Source organism: Lissotriton vulgaris, chromosome 9, assembly GCF_964263255.1.
Source record: "Lissotriton vulgaris chromosome 9, aLisVul1.2, whole genome shotgun sequence".
NCBI lineage: Eukaryota > Metazoa > Chordata > Amphibia > Caudata > Salamandridae > Lissotriton > Lissotriton vulgaris.
The window spans coordinates 274,692,709-274,713,711 of record NC_141697.1 but is presented as its reverse complement, the minus strand read 5'-3'; the positions used below and the strand labels follow the sequence as shown (position 1 = coordinate 274,713,711).

The 21,003-nt window shown below is 45.0% G+C and overlaps 1 protein-coding gene across 2 annotated transcripts in view; it reads left to right on the top strand.

The window, feature by feature from the left end:
* The window catches only part of VIPAS39 (VPS33B interacting protein, apical-basolateral polarity regulator, spe-39 homolog), a 309,783-nt gene that overhangs the window by 61,572 nt on the left and 227,208 nt on the right, over positions 1–21,003 (top strand). For both annotated transcript variants that reach the window (XM_086937557.1, XM_086937558.1), the window contains exons 3-4: positions 12,964–13,063; positions 16,469–16,618. In XM_086937557.1, coding sequence (XP_086793683.1) covers positions 12,964–13,063; positions 16,469–16,618 — 250 coding nt within the window. The remainder of the gene's footprint in view (positions 1–12,963; positions 13,064–16,468; positions 16,619–21,003) is intronic.

Here is a 21,003-nt window from a genome sequence, read left to right as displayed (position 1 = left end):
TTGGTCGTACCTCACCCCACTCGGGTGGACCTCATGGACACGTATTATCAGACTTGGTAGTTTCCTAAAAAGTTTTGACTTCCTATGAACTAACCTATGACCTCCCTGAGTGGATCCAGAACTTTCATAAATAATGGTGGGTGTTTGGATGATTTGTCTTTTGGTTGATTTCGTTCATGTGATATTCCCTCCAGGGAGAAAGTCTCTTGCCTGTGTAATGATTGCTTATGCAGTTTTTATTCAAGAGGAAACCATGTTACCTTGTCAGTTCCTGTGGCATCGCCTGCCTCTTCTCTCCCCCTTTTAACTTTTCTATTCCTCCATTTTCCCCAATCAAGGCTTCCTTGACCGTGTTCAGGACATCAATGATTTGGTCATAATCTACCCATATTATATCAATAGTGTCTATCTTGGGCCCCTTCTCTATCTTCTGTAAAGACTGGAGAGAATCTATATTGTGGTTGCAAGACAACTCCTGCATCTAAGCATTTTTTACAACATTGCACCAACACCTCAAGCCTGCTATTGATTACCCCTGGCCAGAAGCAGTTTAGTCAAGGCTGTGTCCTTTGCTCATTGTTCATTCAAGGCTTTGAGTTTTGCCCACAGAATCAGACCATGATTACTCCAACTAAAGTCAAGAACATACATCCACATAAATCATTACATTCTACGCTGAATCCAGTCCCGACCAGCCTTCCATTAGAAAAATGGGCATTAGTGGTACTTCCTTATGTATTTTATTAGCCATAAAGATGAGGCTGATCCCAAACAGACAACTCTTTCATCTTTGTCATCTTAGAGGAGGCCAGTACTTTTAAGCAACCCCCAAACATTTCCATATTACAGTCCTCTGCTGCCCTTGATGCACAGCTGCAGCTACAAGATTGCTGTTTTACCGTTGGATCACCCTCACCGTATCCAATGCTTCACACTTATTCCAGTCTACAAAGCTGCACCTTACCAATGAAACAACAGCATTTGTATAGCTTCTTGCTCAACTGCCTGAAAATGGTTTGTGTACACAAACACAACTCAGTCTCATTTACATCTATCTTTTTCACTCCATGTTAAAGCTCCACCACAAGCTCATCCTGCAGACCTCAGAGGGAAAGGTCACCCTCTAAGCCCACACTTTACAAACCATGGATTAACTTCATATTCAAAGTTGCTAAAGAAAGGCAAATACAACGACCGCTCTTACATTTCTACTCCACCCCAAGTTTGCTGCAACATGACTGGAGCACTCCTCCGCATCTCATGCACAACACTGAAATTCCTACCACGTATACCACTGATAAAATTCATACTCCGTCAACTATCACTGTCTTCACCATACAGAGCAATTTGGAACCTCTTCAGGGGTATGAGTTGCTAAACATATGCTACAGCTATACAGTAGCTGGCTGAGAACCGCACCTGTGCTCCAAATCACATCTGCAGTGGAGAAGTGTGGCTCAGGGGTTAGAGGAGGCAGACCCGGAAGCTGAGATCGGCACAGGACCAGGGTTCAATTTCCCGCCTCGGCGGGTCTTGGGCTAAAAATTCCACGGACTCGATAATTCTCGCTCTGGTGCCTTCTCGACTCACGGGTTGACACTCTGCGACTCTGGGCAATAGCTTGCTTAATCTCCACAACGGCCCCTCGCGGCGGGATGCCTGGCTTTCACCTTGTGGATACCCTGCCGGGGTTATCTCACAGGGGAATACCAGGACGGGTTCCCTAAGCAAGCGCCGGGAAACCCACTGCGGGTAGCTGTGCGCTATATAAGCTCAAATACATTTACATACATTTACATTTACATCTGGATTATGATTAGTCCTGGGCTCTATCAATGACTATATGGATGTAAAAGTCATCAGTAAAGGGATAGCTGAAAGGCTATCCGAGATTGTAGCCAAGGTAATTCAAAGGAACCACATTAGGTCTATCCCTCATAGAAACACTCTTCTTAGCCAACATCCATAGATTATTCAGAGTGTGTGATGACAGTTTGACTATTGCCACGTCTGATCCTCAAAAGCTCTTAACACGTTTGCTTGGTGCTATATGGAGATGTGCAAAATTGGCTTAGGACGAGTATTGATCCAGCAGATTGCAGTCCTGTTGCCAGGGTCAGAATCATGGGTGTTATTTCACAGAGGTTGAATATCCAGCTGGTAAATAGGCAGACTTGTCCATGATATTCTTTCTTCTGGTCATAGATGCCTTAGCATGTTTGTTGTCTAAGATTTTGATTGTTGAGTATTTTGATAGTTGGGGATAAAGATGTATGATATGACAAGTAGCTCCCTGAATGATAATGATTGACTTCCCTTAAAGGAAAGTAGGAAACCGACGGGAGATATTTTGGCTTGTAATGGTATCGCAGGTCAATCTGGCAGATTACGCAATCCTGTAGTAAAGGTTTCCCTACGTGCACAAGATGAGTCAGAAACTACCCTAGGGGTCACTGCTAACCGAATCCAGTCGGACAACTGTAGTAAAGTAAGGGACACTAGTGGGATAGTTGAGAATGGAACAGTGGGCCTACAAAACAAGGAATCAGTTACACCTCTCACATCACTGATCTCGTGGAATGTTGCTGGGGTTCGAAGTAAGATACATTCTTCAGATTGGTTGACTTTCATGGATTTAATGGATTTTATCCTGTTACAAGAAACCTGGTTGCTAGAACCAGAGTATAGAGTTGGATATCTTAATTTCTTTATCCCAGCTATCCCAAGTTTAAAAGGTAGACCTAAGGGGGGGCCTAACAACATGGGTTAAGCAGGACAGTAGATATATTATCCATCAATTGGACACTAAAAGCAATGATATCCTCTTGATTCATGTTTCTAGCGTAGATTTTAATGACCTGTACATTTTAACATTTACTCACGGGGACAACCGGGGGGCAAATCCTCCCATACTATTGATCAACTAGATGCTCTTCTTGAGAGCTATCGTAGTCAAGGAAATATTATTGTAGGAGGGGACCTGAAATGTTGCTTCGAACCGTTGGATAGGAATGACATCGACCTGACAACAGAAGAAGACACTGTTTGGAACATCCCCTCGCTGTCACTGGTGCCAATTAAAAAGTGGACGGAGGCTGCGCTTCAGCTTAAAACCCTCTGTGTAGGGCATGGGCTGCACGCAACTAATGGACGCACTGCCTCTGATAGTCAGGGAGCGTTTACTTTCAATAATGTCACCTCAAGGAGCCGTATTGATTACATCCTTACTAACAAGGAGTACTGGCAACATATTAAGGATATGAAGATTGAACAGAGGGTCGAGAGTGATCATGACCCGTTACTAATGTCCTTCTTGTTATTTAAGTCTAAAATTCAGGATATCCCGTTAGGCTGTGTGAAAATAGTCCTTTCTAATGATTCTAGGCGAATTAAATGGGCCGACTGCGTGGCGATAGAAGAGAATATAGTTGCTATGAAAGAGCTGACTATTCAGGCCACAAAGGAAATTCAGAATTGTTCCACCAAGCAGGAAGTTGAGTCTAATGTCAATCTCATCCATTCCAAATTTTTTAGACAGCTGAGCAGCGATTTTTTAAAGAAGATTTTAAACAAACAGAAAAGGCCTGTTAGAAAAGAAGAACAGTGGTATGGCAAGTCCTGTAGTGCCGCATATAAAGGTCTAGCGGAAGCTGTTAAATCAAAAGATAGAGAAAACATTAAGAGCGCTACAGAATTATACAAGAAAACGCAATATGATGCCAAACGAGCATGCAATGAGCTGCTGGGAGCTAGCAAAGAATGTTCTATGTGTACCGTTTGGGATATGGTCAGGTGGGGTAGGGTGTTCAAAAGGGCTGAACCAACAAATCATGTTCCCCCGAACCTATGGGTTTCCCATTATGCCACCCAGTTTGCACCTTTTGGGCTGCTGGGTATTAGCGAGGCTCCCATCACCATCGAGCAAGATATCATCCCCCTATGCTTCACTAGAATTGAAGTTAGAAAGGTGTTGGATAACATCCCCAAAGGCAGGGCACCTGGTTTGGACTCAATCCCTGCTGACCTATTCATGCATGACAAGGAGGTCTGGGCATCTTACATATTAGCGCTAATAAACAGTATCGCAAAGGGTTCACCCATACCCGAAACCTGGAAGGGCGCTGTGATAATTCCCATACATAAGAAAGGGGATCGCTCAGACCCGGGAAATTACAGGCCTATCAGTTTAAATGACTGTATTCAAAAGGCAGTAGCTAGGCTTGTCCTTCAGAGGATACAAGCATGGATTAAGGAGGAAGAGGTACTCTCTCCGCTCCAGGCTAGTTTTCGTACTCACACTAGTACGATCGATCAAGTATTTAGATTTGTTTTAATTTATTGGCGGATGGTGGTACTGGGGGGGTGGTACACTGTACGCTGCTTTTATTGATTTAAAATCAGCGTTCGACTTGGTGCCCCGTCATAAAATGTGGACTGTCTTTTCAGAACAGGGTATGCCCTTGAAAATTCTCTCCTTTTTAATTAAGTTACACGAGGGTAATTATGCCCAAGTCCGCTGGAATCAACAGGGGAGCGTTACAGAAAAATTCCCAATCGCCAGGGGTGTGCGCCAAGGGTGCGTTTTGGCACCAACCCTCTTTTCGTTGTACATCAACAGGGTGATCAGCTATTTTGAAAACCAACCAACTGATGCCCCCAAGTTGGATGGGAAGCTGATCCCCCTGTTGATGTTCGCCGACGACACCCTTTTAATTTCAAAAACCCAGCAGGGCTTACAAAAGGCCATAGATGCTTTTGAATTATTTTGCAAAGACCATGGACTTGTTCTAAACGTTAATAAAACCAAGTTTATGGTCCTACTTAAATCTAAGCAAGTTAGAGGCAGGGCACTCGTGAGTGGGGTACAGCTCGAGCAGACAGAGGTTTTCTCATACTTGGGTATCACCCTGGCTTCCAAAATGGATTGGAAACACCATACTAATCAATTGGCCATAAAACACGCACAATTGGCAGGGGCCTTAACGAAGGAATTCTATCTCTCCCACACTAGGCCGGTTAGTCCAGTTCTTAAGATTTATGATGCGAAGATTGGCTCAGCTGTTCTCTATGGGGCAGAATTGTGGGGGTTTAGTAACCTCAGTTGTCTAACGATAGCACAAAATAAATTCCTACGGGGAATTACAGGTCTCCCGGCGTCAACCCCCCTGACACCTATTTTTTATGACCTAGGCTGCCTGCATTTGGAGGACATGGCTCGCTACAGAACGATAGCCTACTGGAGAAGACTGTGGGTTACCCCAGAACTCTCCCAGTATGCTCGGGCATTTATGGATGTACGAAATGCAGACAGGGCTCATAAGATTTCATGGATGAGGGAGGTTGGGGTAACATATAAAGCAATGGGGTTATTAACTCTCTGGCAAGGTCCTGAGGCCAATGTCTTCCCACCGAGAAATCGGCTTAGAGAACTTTATTGGAGTCTGGTAGCCCAGAAAAGGTTTGGTCGCTGTAGTGGCCCTTCCCTGACCGCTGCTTTTTTAGACATCAAGCATACAGCAGCCTTAGAGGGCTATTGGGACTATATAACTGTTCCCAGAGATAGGAAAAGATACCATCAGTTTAGGATTGCTACTTTACCCATTAACAGCTACACTGCTAATTGGCGCAGTGGTTCCGGTGCCACTTGTCCCTTTTTGTCCCTCCGAAAGGGAAAGTATTGGCCACATACTACTCGTTTGCCCCGAATATAAAGTACCAAGAAGGACATGGTTGAGACCCATTTGCCTCCAGCTAGGTATACAAACAGGTTGTGAGGCACTGAGGATTTTAAAAACAAATAACTCACAGCCTGTGGTTATAGCTGTTGCACAATTTCTCCACTGGATGTGGATCACACGAGCCCGAGGTCTTTGCACATATTGATGTGTTGTGTTTATTTATCTAATCACATAAAATTGCACTTGTCACTTTACTGTCTTAGAGCAATACAGAGTTGGAATTATTTCTGTGTTTTTAAATAATTTGAATTTTTTAATAAATTGAAAAGTTGTATTCTATTTAAACTGGTCATAAAATCCACCACTATTTTATTAATTAATTATTTATATTTTTAACGATGGAGATTGACTTTATGTAACGTCTTACTGCTTTTTGGATGCTATTTGCTGCTGGATTTGTTTTAATCAGCCATAAATGTAAATTGTCCTGTTAATGTGTCTTTTATGATTTTTATCGAAATAAAGACTTTTGAAATGAATGACAAGTGCAATATCGTTTTATCCTGGTGCGTTCCTTATGAAGCAAACACAAAGAGATGATGGAAGGAGCGCTGAAACTATTCAAACACTCACCCCCAGTCACAGATCTGGGTTGAACCCATCATCATTCTTTAGCTCACTTCTTCACCCCAGTTTAGACACAGCTATATGCAAATGAGTCTTGATCCTGTGCCTCATGGGAACAGTCTAGCTCGACCTGCCAAGCCAGGTCTTCCCTGCACCAGAAACAAGCATCCAGGGATAGGTTTCGTGGTAACACCCCTCATCAGTCAGGCTAGTTTGAATCCAGTTGCAAAGTAAGCAGGGGACTCACGTCTGGGTTAAATGCATCATCGTTCTTTAGCTCACTTCGCCATCCCAGTTACATTCAAATTCGTCTTGATTTCCTTATGAATGCATTCCTTCAAAGTATTTTTTTTACCAAATATCAAGGAAATTTGGGCTCGCTTTCAGACTTCAAATTAAGTGGGCAGTGTTAGTCAAGAATCTTTAATTGTTGTGGAAGTAGCTGCAGTGCTTGACCTCAGTACCAGGTTGCCAATTGAGTAATTTATGTAGCTGGAGATATTAGGGCCCAATTAAGGGGGTCATTAGGATGGAGGATTTTCCGCATCCTCCGGGCCGGCGGAAGCCACCGCCGGCCCGGAGGATGCGGAAAATCCTCTGCGGACCCACCAGGACCCACCGCCACATTAGGATGGCTGGTGGGTCATGGTTTAGGTCCGCAGCTTTTCCGCCGCGGCTGGCTTACAACCGCGGCGGAAAAGCACTAAAATGGTGAAGGTGTCTCTTAGACACCTTCAGCCAGATTAGGATGTGCATGGAAACATGCTTTTCCGCAGCGGCTTTTCCGCCGTGGAAAAGCATGTGTAACTGCACTGCAGGGGCCCATTGCGGGCCCCCTAGGTGTAGTGGGGGGTGGGGGATGCACATGGGGGGTACCTATGGTACCCCCCTGCATTTGCGTGCACAATGCAGCAGGCACCGCGCGGTGCCTGCCGCTTTGTGCACGCAAATGCTGTGCATGCATTTTTAACATTGCTGCGGGTGCAGCTTGAAGCTCCACCCGCAGCAATGTTAAAAATAGAGGATGTGACCGCCACCCTGGCGGTCACATCCTAATCTGCACAGAGGGAACGCCGCAGCCCATGCGGACGTTCCCTCATGCTCTGGGGTCGCGGACGGACTCAAGTCCGTCCGCGATCCTAATGACCCCCAAAATCTGAGTATGTTACAAACAAAATGTGCTAAAATTGGTATGTCTTTTTTGACAAGTCAGACAAGCTTTGGTTGTTTTTTTATGTTGTAAATCAGCAAAGATGTCCTCACGAAGAAGAAAATGCCTAGGTTTTATACATTTCCCAGTGCCTTCAAATACTGCCCTTGAACCTAGCTTCAGGGGGAAGAGCCTGTATGACCACTCCCTCTCCACTGAAATTGCCATGTAAAATAAAGTGGTGTGGTGAAGCCTGAAGGATGACTGACTCTACCCCAAGGGCAGCTGAGCTGGAGTTAAGTTGATGCCCAAGAAGTAAACTTGTATTTTCTTGGCTCAGCTAAAATATATGGAATTATAATCTGTTACACACTCTATAGTTCTGCTAACCCGAATGATCCTTCACACTGTAAGCCCAAAGATGTTAATATATGTGTTGTCAAGAATGATGAGGGAAACATGGAAGTGCCCCAGACAGTCAGTGATGCAAGCATTACTGTTGGCCCAAAGTAGCACAAAAGGAAGGGATTTTGATATTTTTCCTTAGATACCACTCTGTGGCAGCATGGTGTTCTTTGAAAAGCAATGAGTATTCTCAACTCCGATATGACCTTCTGAAAGTGATAATTCCATATTGTACTTTTATTAAAGTGATTTCTGGTTTTGAGGTATTTCGTACCGTCCGATAAGGCTAGAAAACACGTTCTCACATATCTGTCTGGAAAGTATGGCGTAAATAACTAGTAGTACCAGAAATACCTTTGATTGGAAAAACTCTAATTTTAAGGGTGACACACTTATTATCATCATAATTTTATCATTTATATATCCCACTTATATATAATGGTAATAAGGTGCATTCCATAGAACTCAAACAATTCATATCAAAACCAAACTAGGGAACAAGGAGATTGACTCTAATAACAGATTAGATTGGAACGGTGGTCCCTTAAGCGGATGAAAGCAGTGCAGGTGTATTAAAAATAGGAACTAGCCCGATCTATAGTTTATAAAGAAGTAAGAAAGTAGCTCAGGAAAAATCAGAAGAGAAAAGACTTTTGGTGCTTCCTTAACATAGTGCTGAGTGTGGATAATGTGACACAGAGAGTTTTAGGTAGACTTACTGCGTCAGTGACAGATTGCTTCTGAGGAGAAAAATTTATAGAGTTGCGACTTCTAAGGCCTTTTTTCCACCTGAGAAGAGAAGTTGTTTACAGGGCTGGTGTCATGGCATTTTATTCTTTTCAACTAAGATGAGACCCAACTCCCTGGGGTGTCATGTAATTGAGAAAGCTTGGAGAATGTAGCTTCAGCTTCACTTAGGCTGCCAGTATTCAGAGTATGCTTTCTCACTATCCCAGGTACTCAAATAATGCTTATAAGTAAGGGTGTGTTTCCTATGTCCGTTTCAGTTTTTTTTGTTTTAATCTTTTATAATATAATGTCATTAGAATTTACATGGCACACATCTGCGACACAGATTGTGCTGCTCTTTATTGACCAACTGCTTAGATGGGTTGGTCTTTCCTTCTGATTTGACTTCAGAAGTGTTTGTGTGTATATTGTATTTGTTTCCATGATCCACTGATGAGGAGAATGTTTCCATATTGAAGGAGACCTTTTCTCATTGGTATCTAAACGCATCTAATTTGTGACCTGTATTGCATTTACCTTGTTTGACCCCTCATAATATTAATACTTTAATTGAATTTGTTTCCTCACCTCAGAATGACCTTGTTACCGGCGGGGTGGGGAAAGGCAGGAGACGAGTCTTGGTGATGTTCAAACCAGGTTTTATTTGGCTAAACAAACGGTCTATGCAAGTTTTCCTGGAGTTGGCTCTTCTCGGTGACCGGCTTCTTTCCCGCCGAGACTTTCGTAGCACGCCTTCCTCTCGTCTTCGGGTCGGGCTCCTCCTCCTCCTCCTCCTCTCCTCGGGCTCCGTGGTGACCCAGGCTCCGCCGAAGGGGGAGACACAAGAGAGGGAATATCAGGTACAGGCGAGAATAACAGACAGACTCAGGGAAAGGGTGGTGAGGACAACCTTAGTGCTCGGGGAAGTAGTAGTGCAGTGCAGGACGTGTGCCAGGGGATTTATCTAGGGGTTACGGGACACCTCTACCCTTGTACTGAACCCAACCCGCTATCCGGTCACGCACCTCGGTTAGCCACGCCCCTCCAGGGGAGCGGCTGGGCGATACGTTTGTCCGTTGGCCTCCTGGCTCCGTTGACCCCTCTGCTCTCCTCAGGATTCCTGTCCCGCGGCGTCCTGGAGTCTTCTCTGCTGCCGGGGAGTCCTCCGTCCAATGCTTCGTTCCGGTTCTCGCCTCCTCCAAAGCTCCTCCTGCCTACTCCACGAATACCGCTCTCGCCTCCCTCTCCGCTTCTCCTCTCACCTCCTCATCCACGCTCTTGCTCCACGCCTCTCCTCTCCACTCACTGACCGCTCCTCCGGTGTAAAGACACACCTGGTCCTGCGGGCGGTCGTCTCTTAAGGCGTGTCCTGACTCCTCCTCCACTATACTCCCACCAGGCCACTTAAAGGGCCAGAGGCCCATCTCTTCATCGTCACAGCTATACCTCTCCTCATGCCTGTTCAATGTAGGGGCCGCTGACACCTGAGGAAACAAGAGGGAGGGGTCACAGGTTACGGGCTTACTCCGGGGCACAGGGGGCGGGGGCCACCCGTCCTGGTTACAGACCTTTTGTGAAATCTCTGTAAATAGATCTTTCTTTGAACCCGTAAGGGTATTGGATATATTATAATGGAGAAGTGTGAGAAATTGTAGGCACCATTAACACAACAATCACGTTGAATACTGCTCTCCATTACTGTTATATCAACCGTAACTGGTCCATATGTCTGTTTGAGACCTACATTGTTTAAAAAGATTGTTGCCTACCAGCCTTTACAGTTACTGAACTATCAGTGAATTCTGCAAGGTACTGCAAGAAAATGATGAATAAACTGCAACCCCACTGCAGGCTCTACTGTTGAAGTTGAACAATATTATGGTTAGCAAGGGAACCCATCCCTTAATTAGCGCCGAGACGCCCACGTGTATTCGCTGTGCTCTACAAATGTCAATAAATAAATAAATAACCCCTATTTCTTTCCCTCTCAAAAGAGCCAGTAGACAGCACCTCCATTCAACACTGCACTGCAGATGCAAGCCTATGCTACTGTTGTAATATTGCTGCATGGATAATGCATGTCCCTTCCTACCAGTGTAAATTAGCATAGAAATATAATAATGCTCCCTAAACTCTCCATCCTGTTCTACATACCTCCCTGACTGACTTTGCATACTCAACCGGCCTTCAGCACTAGGACCATTGGCAGTAGGCAAGTCAGTAACTGGTGAGAGTAAACCAATTATTTTAATAGCTCTGTCTCAGCCGTCTTGGGGTAGAGTCCGTTGCAAGTTTGGTGAAGCATGATGATTGGTTAACTCTTTTTCCCAAGTCCTGGCTTTAAGTTACTTATACATGCAGTAAAGCTTGATAGAGGGCTGACTCTGTCCTCAGTCTGCTGTGTCTGAGCTTAATCAGACTCATGCATTGAATACTGCCATCACTTTGCTACGGCTCTTTTGTCTTTTTTAGAAACAGGGTCTCTTTTATGAAATCGGGTCATTTACATCTGAGAAAGCGTTTCAAAACTTTATAAGCCTTACTATTAACTACTAGACTATGATTATACAATACACTATTCTCAAAGTGTTTTCTTGTGATTTGGCAAACCAGCTGTGTGAATCAGACCTTGTGAACATTTGAAGACTAAATCTAGTTTGGAGGTGATTCTCGGGAGACAGTGATCAAAAGAAGAACCCAGTGTGGGCCATTTTTCAAACCCAATGATAAACTAAACTAACATTTAGAGCCTGCTTTGGTTGTTGTATAGCTTCCACAGAGGGACCAATATAAATACTGTTGCATTAGCCAATATGTCAATCAATGGCTGTCATTACTACCAAGATTGGTTGTAATAGGACCAAGTCTTGGCCTCTTTGATTGAAGGTGGTGATCAACAGTCCTACATTGAGTGTCATAGTCCGATCTGAGTGAAACAGAGTGGCTCAGATCTTAGTAGTAACTCTTGGAGGTACTGTGAAGAGAAAGAAGGCATGAGATTCTGAATGACCAGCTAGCTTTTAGGTCCAAGGAAGAGGACCTTCAATGGAAAGCTGTTAGCCATCCAGTCTTTCATGCTCCCAAGACAAAAAAATGAAGGTATTCTGATACGTTGATGTTATTGAAACATGATACTAAAAAGGAAATAGGAAAGAGAAGTAAACAGAGGAGCTGTATATGTATGGTGAAGTGTTGTGGAGGATGTTGGCCACTGGGGGACTGCATATTCATTGTTAACTGAATTCTATGTCATACTATACACAACCCCAGGCTTGCAAGTCTTGCAACCTTTTACTGACACATTGTGGTCTTGCTATACTCTAAGGCCCGCCTGTCCTAAACCACTCAGAAGTAGTATTGGGGACAGACAACAGGGTTTTTGTAAATGACACATAAGCAACACAACAAAGCTAAACTCATTGCTGCAACAAAGCTTTGAAAACAAACATTGATCAGCAAAACGTGCTGCAATACAATTAACCACATCAATAAAGTTTTGCTTGTTATAAATGAGCTTAATAGGACTACCACCATAATTTAATTCACTGCAGCTACGGACTTTACTGCTGAATGAGTAGGAGTGTATGAGTGCAAGGTAAATGCATCGATATACTATACAAAACTATGCTGCAATCCTTGTCCGCCACCAAGAAAACAGCTTCAGCAAAACAAACATGTTTTACAACGGAGTACTTAATTTACAAAGAGTAGCAGAAAAATGTATTCTCCTGCTGACCTTAGGGCATTAAAAAAGATGTCCTGATATACTGAGGGTGGTGAAAAGTGAGAGCCTGGCACAATGATATTCATGAAACATAGGGTCCTACTGCACCAAACGCAATGAGAATGAGGACTTGCCTCACTTAGCTCAATAAAAATATGTGCAATATAATTTTATTCTGGTGTTTCAATGAAACCGAAACTGACGTTAACACTGGCAATATATTAATTGCTAGTAAAAAGTATTCATGTTTGGGATAGTGGAATAGATCATATGGGCAGTAGGTTGATAGTCCGAACCACCTATTGAAAGTCCTAATGGCAATCGCAAGTATCAGTGGCGTTCAATGAGAGGACTGTTTTCTAACCATGTATCATGTGGGACGTTGTGTCTTGGAGTGATTTGTACGGTTCTTGCATTACATTTTAATTGTGAAGGAGAAGGCTATAGCCTTGTGACATCTGGATACTGGTGGGGTTTAAACCAGAAAATGTGCTTTCCTGTGCTCTATACCTTCTTATTTTGGTGTCAGACAAAACTAAATACATGGGATAGAGAGATCAGTTTATACCTTGATGATAATGATCTGCTGGTAGAAGATGACTCCTTGATGTGTAGTAAAACTGATTTTTATTTTTTATTTCTTTGTTTAGCTGAAAGAGTCAAAGCGTGCAGTAAACAGCTTGCGAGATTTTGTCGACGATGACGATGATGAGCTGGGGAAATACAGCTGGACTGGAGAGCCTGTGGGAAGTAAGTGAAGAAGCAGTGCTTCTTTAGTGCTCATACCTTGGGGAGAACAGATCTGTGATCAAGTGTAGAATGAGAAAGGGCTTCCAATAACGATATAGATATAGAAGACTGGGCAAGTGTGCACCTCTACATTGAAGAAGAGAGGAACTATACAAAATGCTTTTAAGAGCGGTTAAAACCATGATGGAAGATTAGTCCACTAACTAACAGCAGCCCATGCTAAGGATCTAGCTCCGCAAACAAATGATTGATAAATGCTGAATAAATCAAACATTCACCCCCAGTCAAGATATTTGGGTTAAATCCATCCTTCTTTTGCTCACTATGCCACCTCAGTTGAGTGCCAGCCATATGCAAATCAGTCTTGACCCTGTGCTTTATGGGAACAGTCCAGTCGCATTGCCAAGCCAGGTCCTCCCTGGACCGGAAACAAGCATCCTGGGACCGGTTTCTGGATATTACACTTCATCAGCCAGGCTAGCTTGAATCCAGTGGCACAGTGAGCAATGGACCCACGTCTGGGCATACCCATCCCACTTAGGGTGGAAAGTGCTACGCAAATAAATGATGGACGGAATGCTGCATAAATCATATATTCACCCCCAGTCAAGAGATCTGGGTTAAATCCATCGTTCTTTTGCTCACCATGCCACCCCAGTTTAGACCCTGCCATATGCAAATCAGTCTTGACCCTGTGCCTCATGCGAACAGTCCATACCGTACTGCCAATCCAGGTTCTCCCTGGACCGGAAAACAAGCATCCTGGGACCGGTTTCTGGGTATTACCCTTCATCAGCCAGGCTAACTTAAATCCAGTGGCACAGCGAGCAAGGGACCCCCATCTGGGCACACCCATCCCACTTCGGGTGAACAGTGCTACGCAAACAAATGATGGACGAAATGCTGAATAAATCATACATTCATGGTGAGCAAAAGAATGATGGATTAAACCCAGATCCTTGTGACTGGGGTTGAATGTATGCATTGTCCAGCATTCCGTCCATCAATTGTTTATTTTGCATATGTCACCCTAAGTGGGAAGGGTATGCACAGACGTGGGTCCTGCGCTCACTACACCACTAGATTCAAGCTAGCCTGGCTGATGAAGGGTGATGCCCTGAAACCGGTCCCAGGATGCTTGTTTCCGGTCCAGGGAGAACCTAGCTTGGCTGTTCGGGCTGGACTGTTCTCACAAGGAACAGGGTCAAGACTGATTTGCATATGGCTGGGTCCAAACTGGTGTGTTGTGGTGAGCAAAAGAATGATGAATTAAACTCAGATCCTTGTGACTGGGGTTTAATGTTTGCATTGTCCAGCATTCCATCCATCAATTGTTTCTTTTGCATATGTCGCCCTAAGTGGGAAGGGTATGCCCAGATGTGGGTCCCGTGCTCACTACACCACTGAATTCAAGCTAGCCTGGCTGATGCCCTGAAACCGTCCCAGAATGCTTGTTTCCTGTCCAAGGAGGACCTGGCTTGGCAGTTCGGGCTGGACTGTTCCCACAAGGAACGGGGTCAAGACTGATTTGCATATGGCTGGGTCCAAACTGGGGTGGTGTGGTGTGGTGAGCAAAGGAATGATCGATTAAACCCAGATCCTTGTGACTGGGCTTGAATGTTTGCATTGTGCAGTATTTCGTCCATCTATTGTTTCTTTTGCATATGTTTCCCTAAGTGGGAAGGGTTTACCACACGTGGGTCCCGTGCTCACTACACCACTGAATTCAAGCTAGCCTGGCTGGTGAAGGGTGATGCCCTGAAACCTGTCCCAGGATGCTTGTTTCCAGTCCAGGGAGGTCCTGGTTTGGCAGTGCGGGCTGGACTGTTCCTGCAATGAACAGGGTCAAGATTGATTTGCATATGGCTGGGTCCAAACTGGGGTGGTGTGGTGAGCAAAAGAATGATGGATTAAACCCACATCCTTGTGACTGGGGTTGAATGTTTGCATTGTCCAGCATTCCGCCCATCAATTGTTTGTTTTGCAAGGATCTAGCTCCAGCACTTGAAGTCTTAAAATTGAACATTTTCACAGTGTTCCTAAAAGTCAATCTCAGCTGACCTTCTTAACTGTATTTTATTCAGAGTGGCAATAACACCACAAGACTACAAGAACTATACATTTTTAATAATACTTTTCATCCATTATTTCACACGTTTGTCATGTACTTATGTTTGAAATGAATACATTTTAAATGCACAAGCCTTATTAATTTGTTGCTTTCTGTGATGTGAAAAGTGCCTTACTGAGCACCGTAATCTCTGCAAGATGTATGAGGGAGCTGCAAGCCTATGCCAGCCGCAGCCCGTCCAGGTAAGAGTGGTGGGTCATGGGGGCGGTATTTCGACAGACCATGACATTTAATAAATAATTTTCCCTCGTCATCCATCGAAATAACACCCACACGGGCCCACCGCTCTTACATGGACGGGCCGCGGCTGCTTATTGCACTTCAGATTAGTACACGGTTTTCATTGGTACAAGTGCTGAGGACACACACTCTAGAAGACACACCTTGCATATATACACACGCCCAATTGCAAGTCTTACCCAAAGTTGTTTTTCTTTGGATTCAAAGCTACTCTGAAAGGGAATAGTAGAGATCCAAGAGGTAGGAGTACTAAAAGTTACATCTATTGTGACCTGTATGTAGGACCTGCCTTATGCCCAACACCTGCCCATCTACCCCTCTTCCATCTGTCAAAAGGTCTCCACCCTACTCTAGGCTGTATTTACAAAGGGAAAACTGGCGGTGAAAGTGAACAGCTGAGTGTTGAGGATGATACCCTTTTTTGGGCACTACCAGCAGTCTCTGGCTAGGACCTTCATCAAGTCATTTGGCGCACAGGGATACATTAGGCAGAAGCTTGTTAATTACTTAGCTATTTTCCAAGTGTTCCTATGCCAAAATGTGGGGGAGCTCTAAGGTTACACAATGTGTATATTTACTTGAACAACCCTATATCCTTCTGTTGTCTAGCAATAACACAGTTGGCTCATACACATCATAAGGAACTTTGATTTGAAATGTATAATAAAGATGCCACAAGACCTGGCAGAGAGCTTGGTACAAAAACCCATTGTTCATACATATTCTTGAACCTCCTTCAATGAACAAATACATTTGTACGAGGATTGCTAACAGGTGGTTTCTTCCATAGGAGGGTGACTAGCAAACTATTCCTGGGTGAAGGTACCAAACTTTGTCTGAAATGTATTTATGATATTCTTAATCATAGGGTCATAAGTGTTAATGCATAGTATGCCTAAAGAATTAGAGCACTCATTAAAAGAGCAAATAAAGCCCATGGATGTCCATTATCTGATTCATTGCTTCCAGGGAGATTGCAGCAGTCTATGACTGTGAGTAGTCTGAATGTTTTAATTAATACTCTTTGTCTGCAGGCATTACCTGGTCAATCAAAGAGACTGCATCCAACAGTCGATCGACAGCAGAGGTACGAAACCAGGATCCAACAAAAGGCCAAAATGGGAATTCTTCATACCCATTCTCGAGACAAGCATCAACCTACTCCATCAGCAGCTTGTTCAAAGGTAAAATGAATGCTTAAAAGTGCTTAAAGGGGAGGCGCATTTTATGAAGGGAAGAAGGGAGAGACTGAAAGGAATGTTGTAAGCCATGTTTAAATATTTATACTTATGGTACAGTGAATGAAGAAAACTTTAGCTTTATTACATTTCAGACACTCTGTCTTAAAAAGTAATCCTCAATTAAATTAAATTAATGTGAATAAGACTCCCCCCTATTATGTAGAAGGTAAGCTGTGAATTCGGAGATAATTTTATTGCAAGAATGAGAGAACAAGTTGCAAATGCATTTAACATATAGTAAGAGTGAGAGAAATACTGATATCCCATTACTCCTCAGTCGTTTCTAATGTTGCTACCATTTAAGCCTTTATTTTGTTGATAATTTTATTGAAAGTTTTGAGGCAAGACACATAATTTCTCAAATGCAAAGATCGCGAACATGCAATGACATTGTAGGAACTGACATCAGTATAGCCAAACTGCATGGAATTAAAATAATAATCCATAATAGTTACACCATTTCCCCCATATTCGATGATGAATTCAACCCAAATCTGTGAATGGGGTGAGTTTCTGAAAAGTTTCAGCGCTCCGACCATCATCTTTTTGTGTTTGCTTTGTTCGCCCTAAGTTGGCAGCGTGCGCCCAGACGTGGGTCCAAGCTAGCCTGGCTGATGAGGGGTGTTACCTTGAATCCGGTTCCCGGATGCTTGTTTCCATTCCAGTGAAGACCTGGCTTGGCAGTTCATGCTGTACTGTTCCTATGAGACACAGGGTCAAGACTGATTTGCATATAGCTGTGTCTGAACCGGGGTAACGAAGTGAGCTAAAGAACAATGATTGATTCAACCCAGATCTGTGACTGGAGCTGAGTGTCTGAAAAGTTTCAGCTCTCCGTTCATCATCTCTTTATGTTTGCTTTATTTTCTTGTTTAGCCATCCACTGTGCCTCTGCTAGGTTTGTGTATTGACTGTCTGGCTTTGGAGTGACAGGGGCTGGGATGTGCATTATTGTCATTGAGCCACTTGTGGGTGGGGGGGTAAGGTGTGTCCTGCCTTTCCAAGGTGGGTCAGGGCTGGGCTGATAAGACCTGGGCTGCATTCAGAGTAGGGGGAGGAGATTTCTTTCACACCTGAATGGACCTGGTCTGCCTTGGACAGTTCTGTCTCCACCTTCTGCCGGGCAGCTGCACCAGAGAGGACAGAACTGGTTTTAGCTGGGCAAAGAGCTTCTCTGCCACCAGAGAACAAAAGAATTTGTGCTCTAAAACATGGGGGCCCAGACCTTCGATTTTTAGATTACATCTGGAATTGAAGGGGAACCTCTCCAAGGAGAAGATCTGGCCTGCAGTGGCTGTTTTTGCCAAGGAGAGGAACTGTGTGTGTATCTTGCTTGATAAGTATCTCCAAGGGCTTGAGGAAAAGGATGCCCCTTGTTCAAGAATTCTCAGCAACAGCAAAGGTTATTCACCTGTTACAACGCATTTTTTACAACGCACTACCACTACAACGCAGGCATTACAACGCATACCATTACAACGCATAGCGCTGGGGGGCGCTCTAGGATAAGAGGTAAGTTTAATTTACTATCCAACACCTTCCCTAGGGTCCACGGGGACTGGAGTTAGAATAGTAAATTATACTTACCACTATCCAGCACCCCAAAGCGCTATGCGTTGTAGTGGTATGCGTTGTGAATACCGCGTTGTAATGGTATGCGGAGTAAAAGTATGCGTTGTAACGTCATACATCCACAGCAAAGGCTTCATCATCCCTCTGGGCATCCTCTCTGGAACCACTGGTTTAAGTTGCCACAGAAGACAAGAGCAGCCGACTCTGTCACTGAGTCCGTCACTGGTTCCGTGTCCTGAAGGTACTGCAGAAGGCTCCGCCATCCGCATCCCTGGCCTATTCAACGCCACTGGACGACCGACACCGAGCCGCTGCGTGCACTGCTTCATGTTGGTACCGCACTCCGCATCACCTCGCTTCACTCTGCCCGGAACACACCTACATCGTCGCTGCCCACCCGGACATCGACTAGCTCCATCGCCTGCACTGTGGCCTGCCAGCACTGCATCGAACACCGCCTCACTCCACTTCGTAGCCTTGGACTCACCAACGCCATTCTATGACCATCACCGAGCTACTGCTTGCACCATGCCGTAAGGGCACCACACACCACACCGCTTCACTTCACAACACAAGCGCAACGGTTGCCTGGACCGACTCGTACCAACGGGATCGGCCACAACCAGAAACGTACTGTCTAAGAGTCTGTCGACGCTACAGCTAACCTGTACCAACCCCAGCGGCTGGAACTGTTAGACTCTGTCATTTTCAGCATCACGGTAGCCCCGGACGGAGATACTGACTCGGAAGAACTGTGTTTTTAAGCTATTTCTGCAATTTAAAGGTTATCTTGAAAAGTACCTATTTTTCCAGTATTGTATGTTGGACTTTTGTCTTTTTTGATTTGTTGGTTCCGATAAAGATTTTCTATTTTTCTAAATTGGTGTGGCTTCCCTTTGTAGTGTTTTCATTGTATTACTGTATGTGTGCACAAATGCTTTACACACTGCCTCTGAGATAAGCCTGTCTGCTTGTGCGAAGCTACCAAGGGGATGAGCAGGGGTTACTTAAAAAGTTTATCTCCCTTACTCTGACTAGGAAGAAGGGTCCCTACTTGGGCAAAGGTGCAAACCATTGGCAAGTAGAGACCCCCATTTCTAACACCTAGGATATAAGAATAGCGCAGCAAGCATACCATCTTGAAGAGAGTGGTGGTGCCCCCATAGGATTCAACAGAAGAGTCGTCCAGTGGCCCAGGTCGCACTCGAGCGTTAGGGTCAGCCCCTGGAAATTAAGATTCCTTGCCAGGTCTGGGTAGGGAAACCTATGAATCCCCAACTATTTAAAGGAGTTGTGCCGGATGGGAATGTTGGGGCACCAAACCCGCCCATGAGCATCTCTCCTCCACTTGGCAGAACTTGCCCTCATTGATCCGGGGGCCGGGGGCTGCGCCCTATAACCAAAGAAGGAACAGGCATCGGGGCTCAGAGGGCTACGGATTTTGCAAAACTGAAAGAATATTTTCAGCATATAGCGTGATGCGGTCCGCGAAGCCACTCCCCCGCTGCCAACCCCAGATCTGCGCATTACAGCAGATAAGCTGTGCCAGGGTTTCTATCGCCAGGGCAAAGAGCATTGGAGAGAGAGCATACAACCCTGGCAGTGCTGCGTTCAGTGAGGAATAGGGAGGAAAGGACCCTGTTCACCTGGACCGAGCGGCTGGGGTGCCTTAGAGGAGTTGCACCATGCGACAGAAAACCTACCATAATCCAGCCTGCTGGAGAAGCCGGTCCAATACTGTATTGAAGGCCTTGGTAAAGTCAATTAACGGGAGAACCAAGGAACCCCATATGTCTTTGCGACTGAGAGAGCGTTTCATGAACCCCATTGACACAGTGACACGTGCTGCGACCTGTTATGAATACTCATTGATCTGGATGAATCAGGTGTCGTACAGCATGCACCAGCCGCATCACCAGGACTTTTGCATAGATCTTAATATCAGTATTAATGAGGGAGATCGAACCGGAGGCCGAACACTGATCACGAGTAAGGCTTAGGAAAGACAAAAATTGTGGCACAGTCTAGATCGGGTGAAAAGTATTCGCACTGCAGCCATACAGAAGTTCAAAAGATGGGGACATAGAATGTCTCGAAAGCACTTATAGTATTCAACGGGATACCCGTTGTGGCCGGCCGTCTTTCCGGATTGCAGCGCTGTCACCGCTACCTGTACCTCATCAAGCTGCAAGTTCTGATTCAGTTCCCGAGCCAAGGCACCCAGTATGGACGGCAGCAGTATGTCATTCAGAATCGGGTTTGCTACTTCAGCGGGTGGCGGCGTGTATCCTGAAGACAACCCCTGGTGGAAATCAGTGAAGGTCTGAGCTGTGGTGGGTGATTCCTCCTGGTGGTGCCCCGATGAGTCCTGAATTGCCAGTAACACCTTGTGGAGAGGCCACAGGTCGCCAGTCAGTACAGTAGGTTGCCCAATTTGTCACCGGACGCGTATGCATTCTCCGTGGAGGCCAGCCAGCACTGCTTGGCCTCCCCAAGATTGACCTGTCGCAGTTCTGTGCGAGCTATGGCCAGGGAACGAAGGACGTCATCGATTTAACGGCAACGCAAAGCGGGCTCCAGGCGTAGTATTTTACCTTCAAGTTGGGTCACCACAAGAGGCGCTGGGCTTCAGCTCGGCAGACATACCCCGCTACGAGGGCTTACTGGCTGCCCACAGCATCCCTGCTGAGGAAACCGATCCTGCATTAAGCTTAAAAAAACGCCTTTAACTCTTCATCCACAAATGCCACTCATTT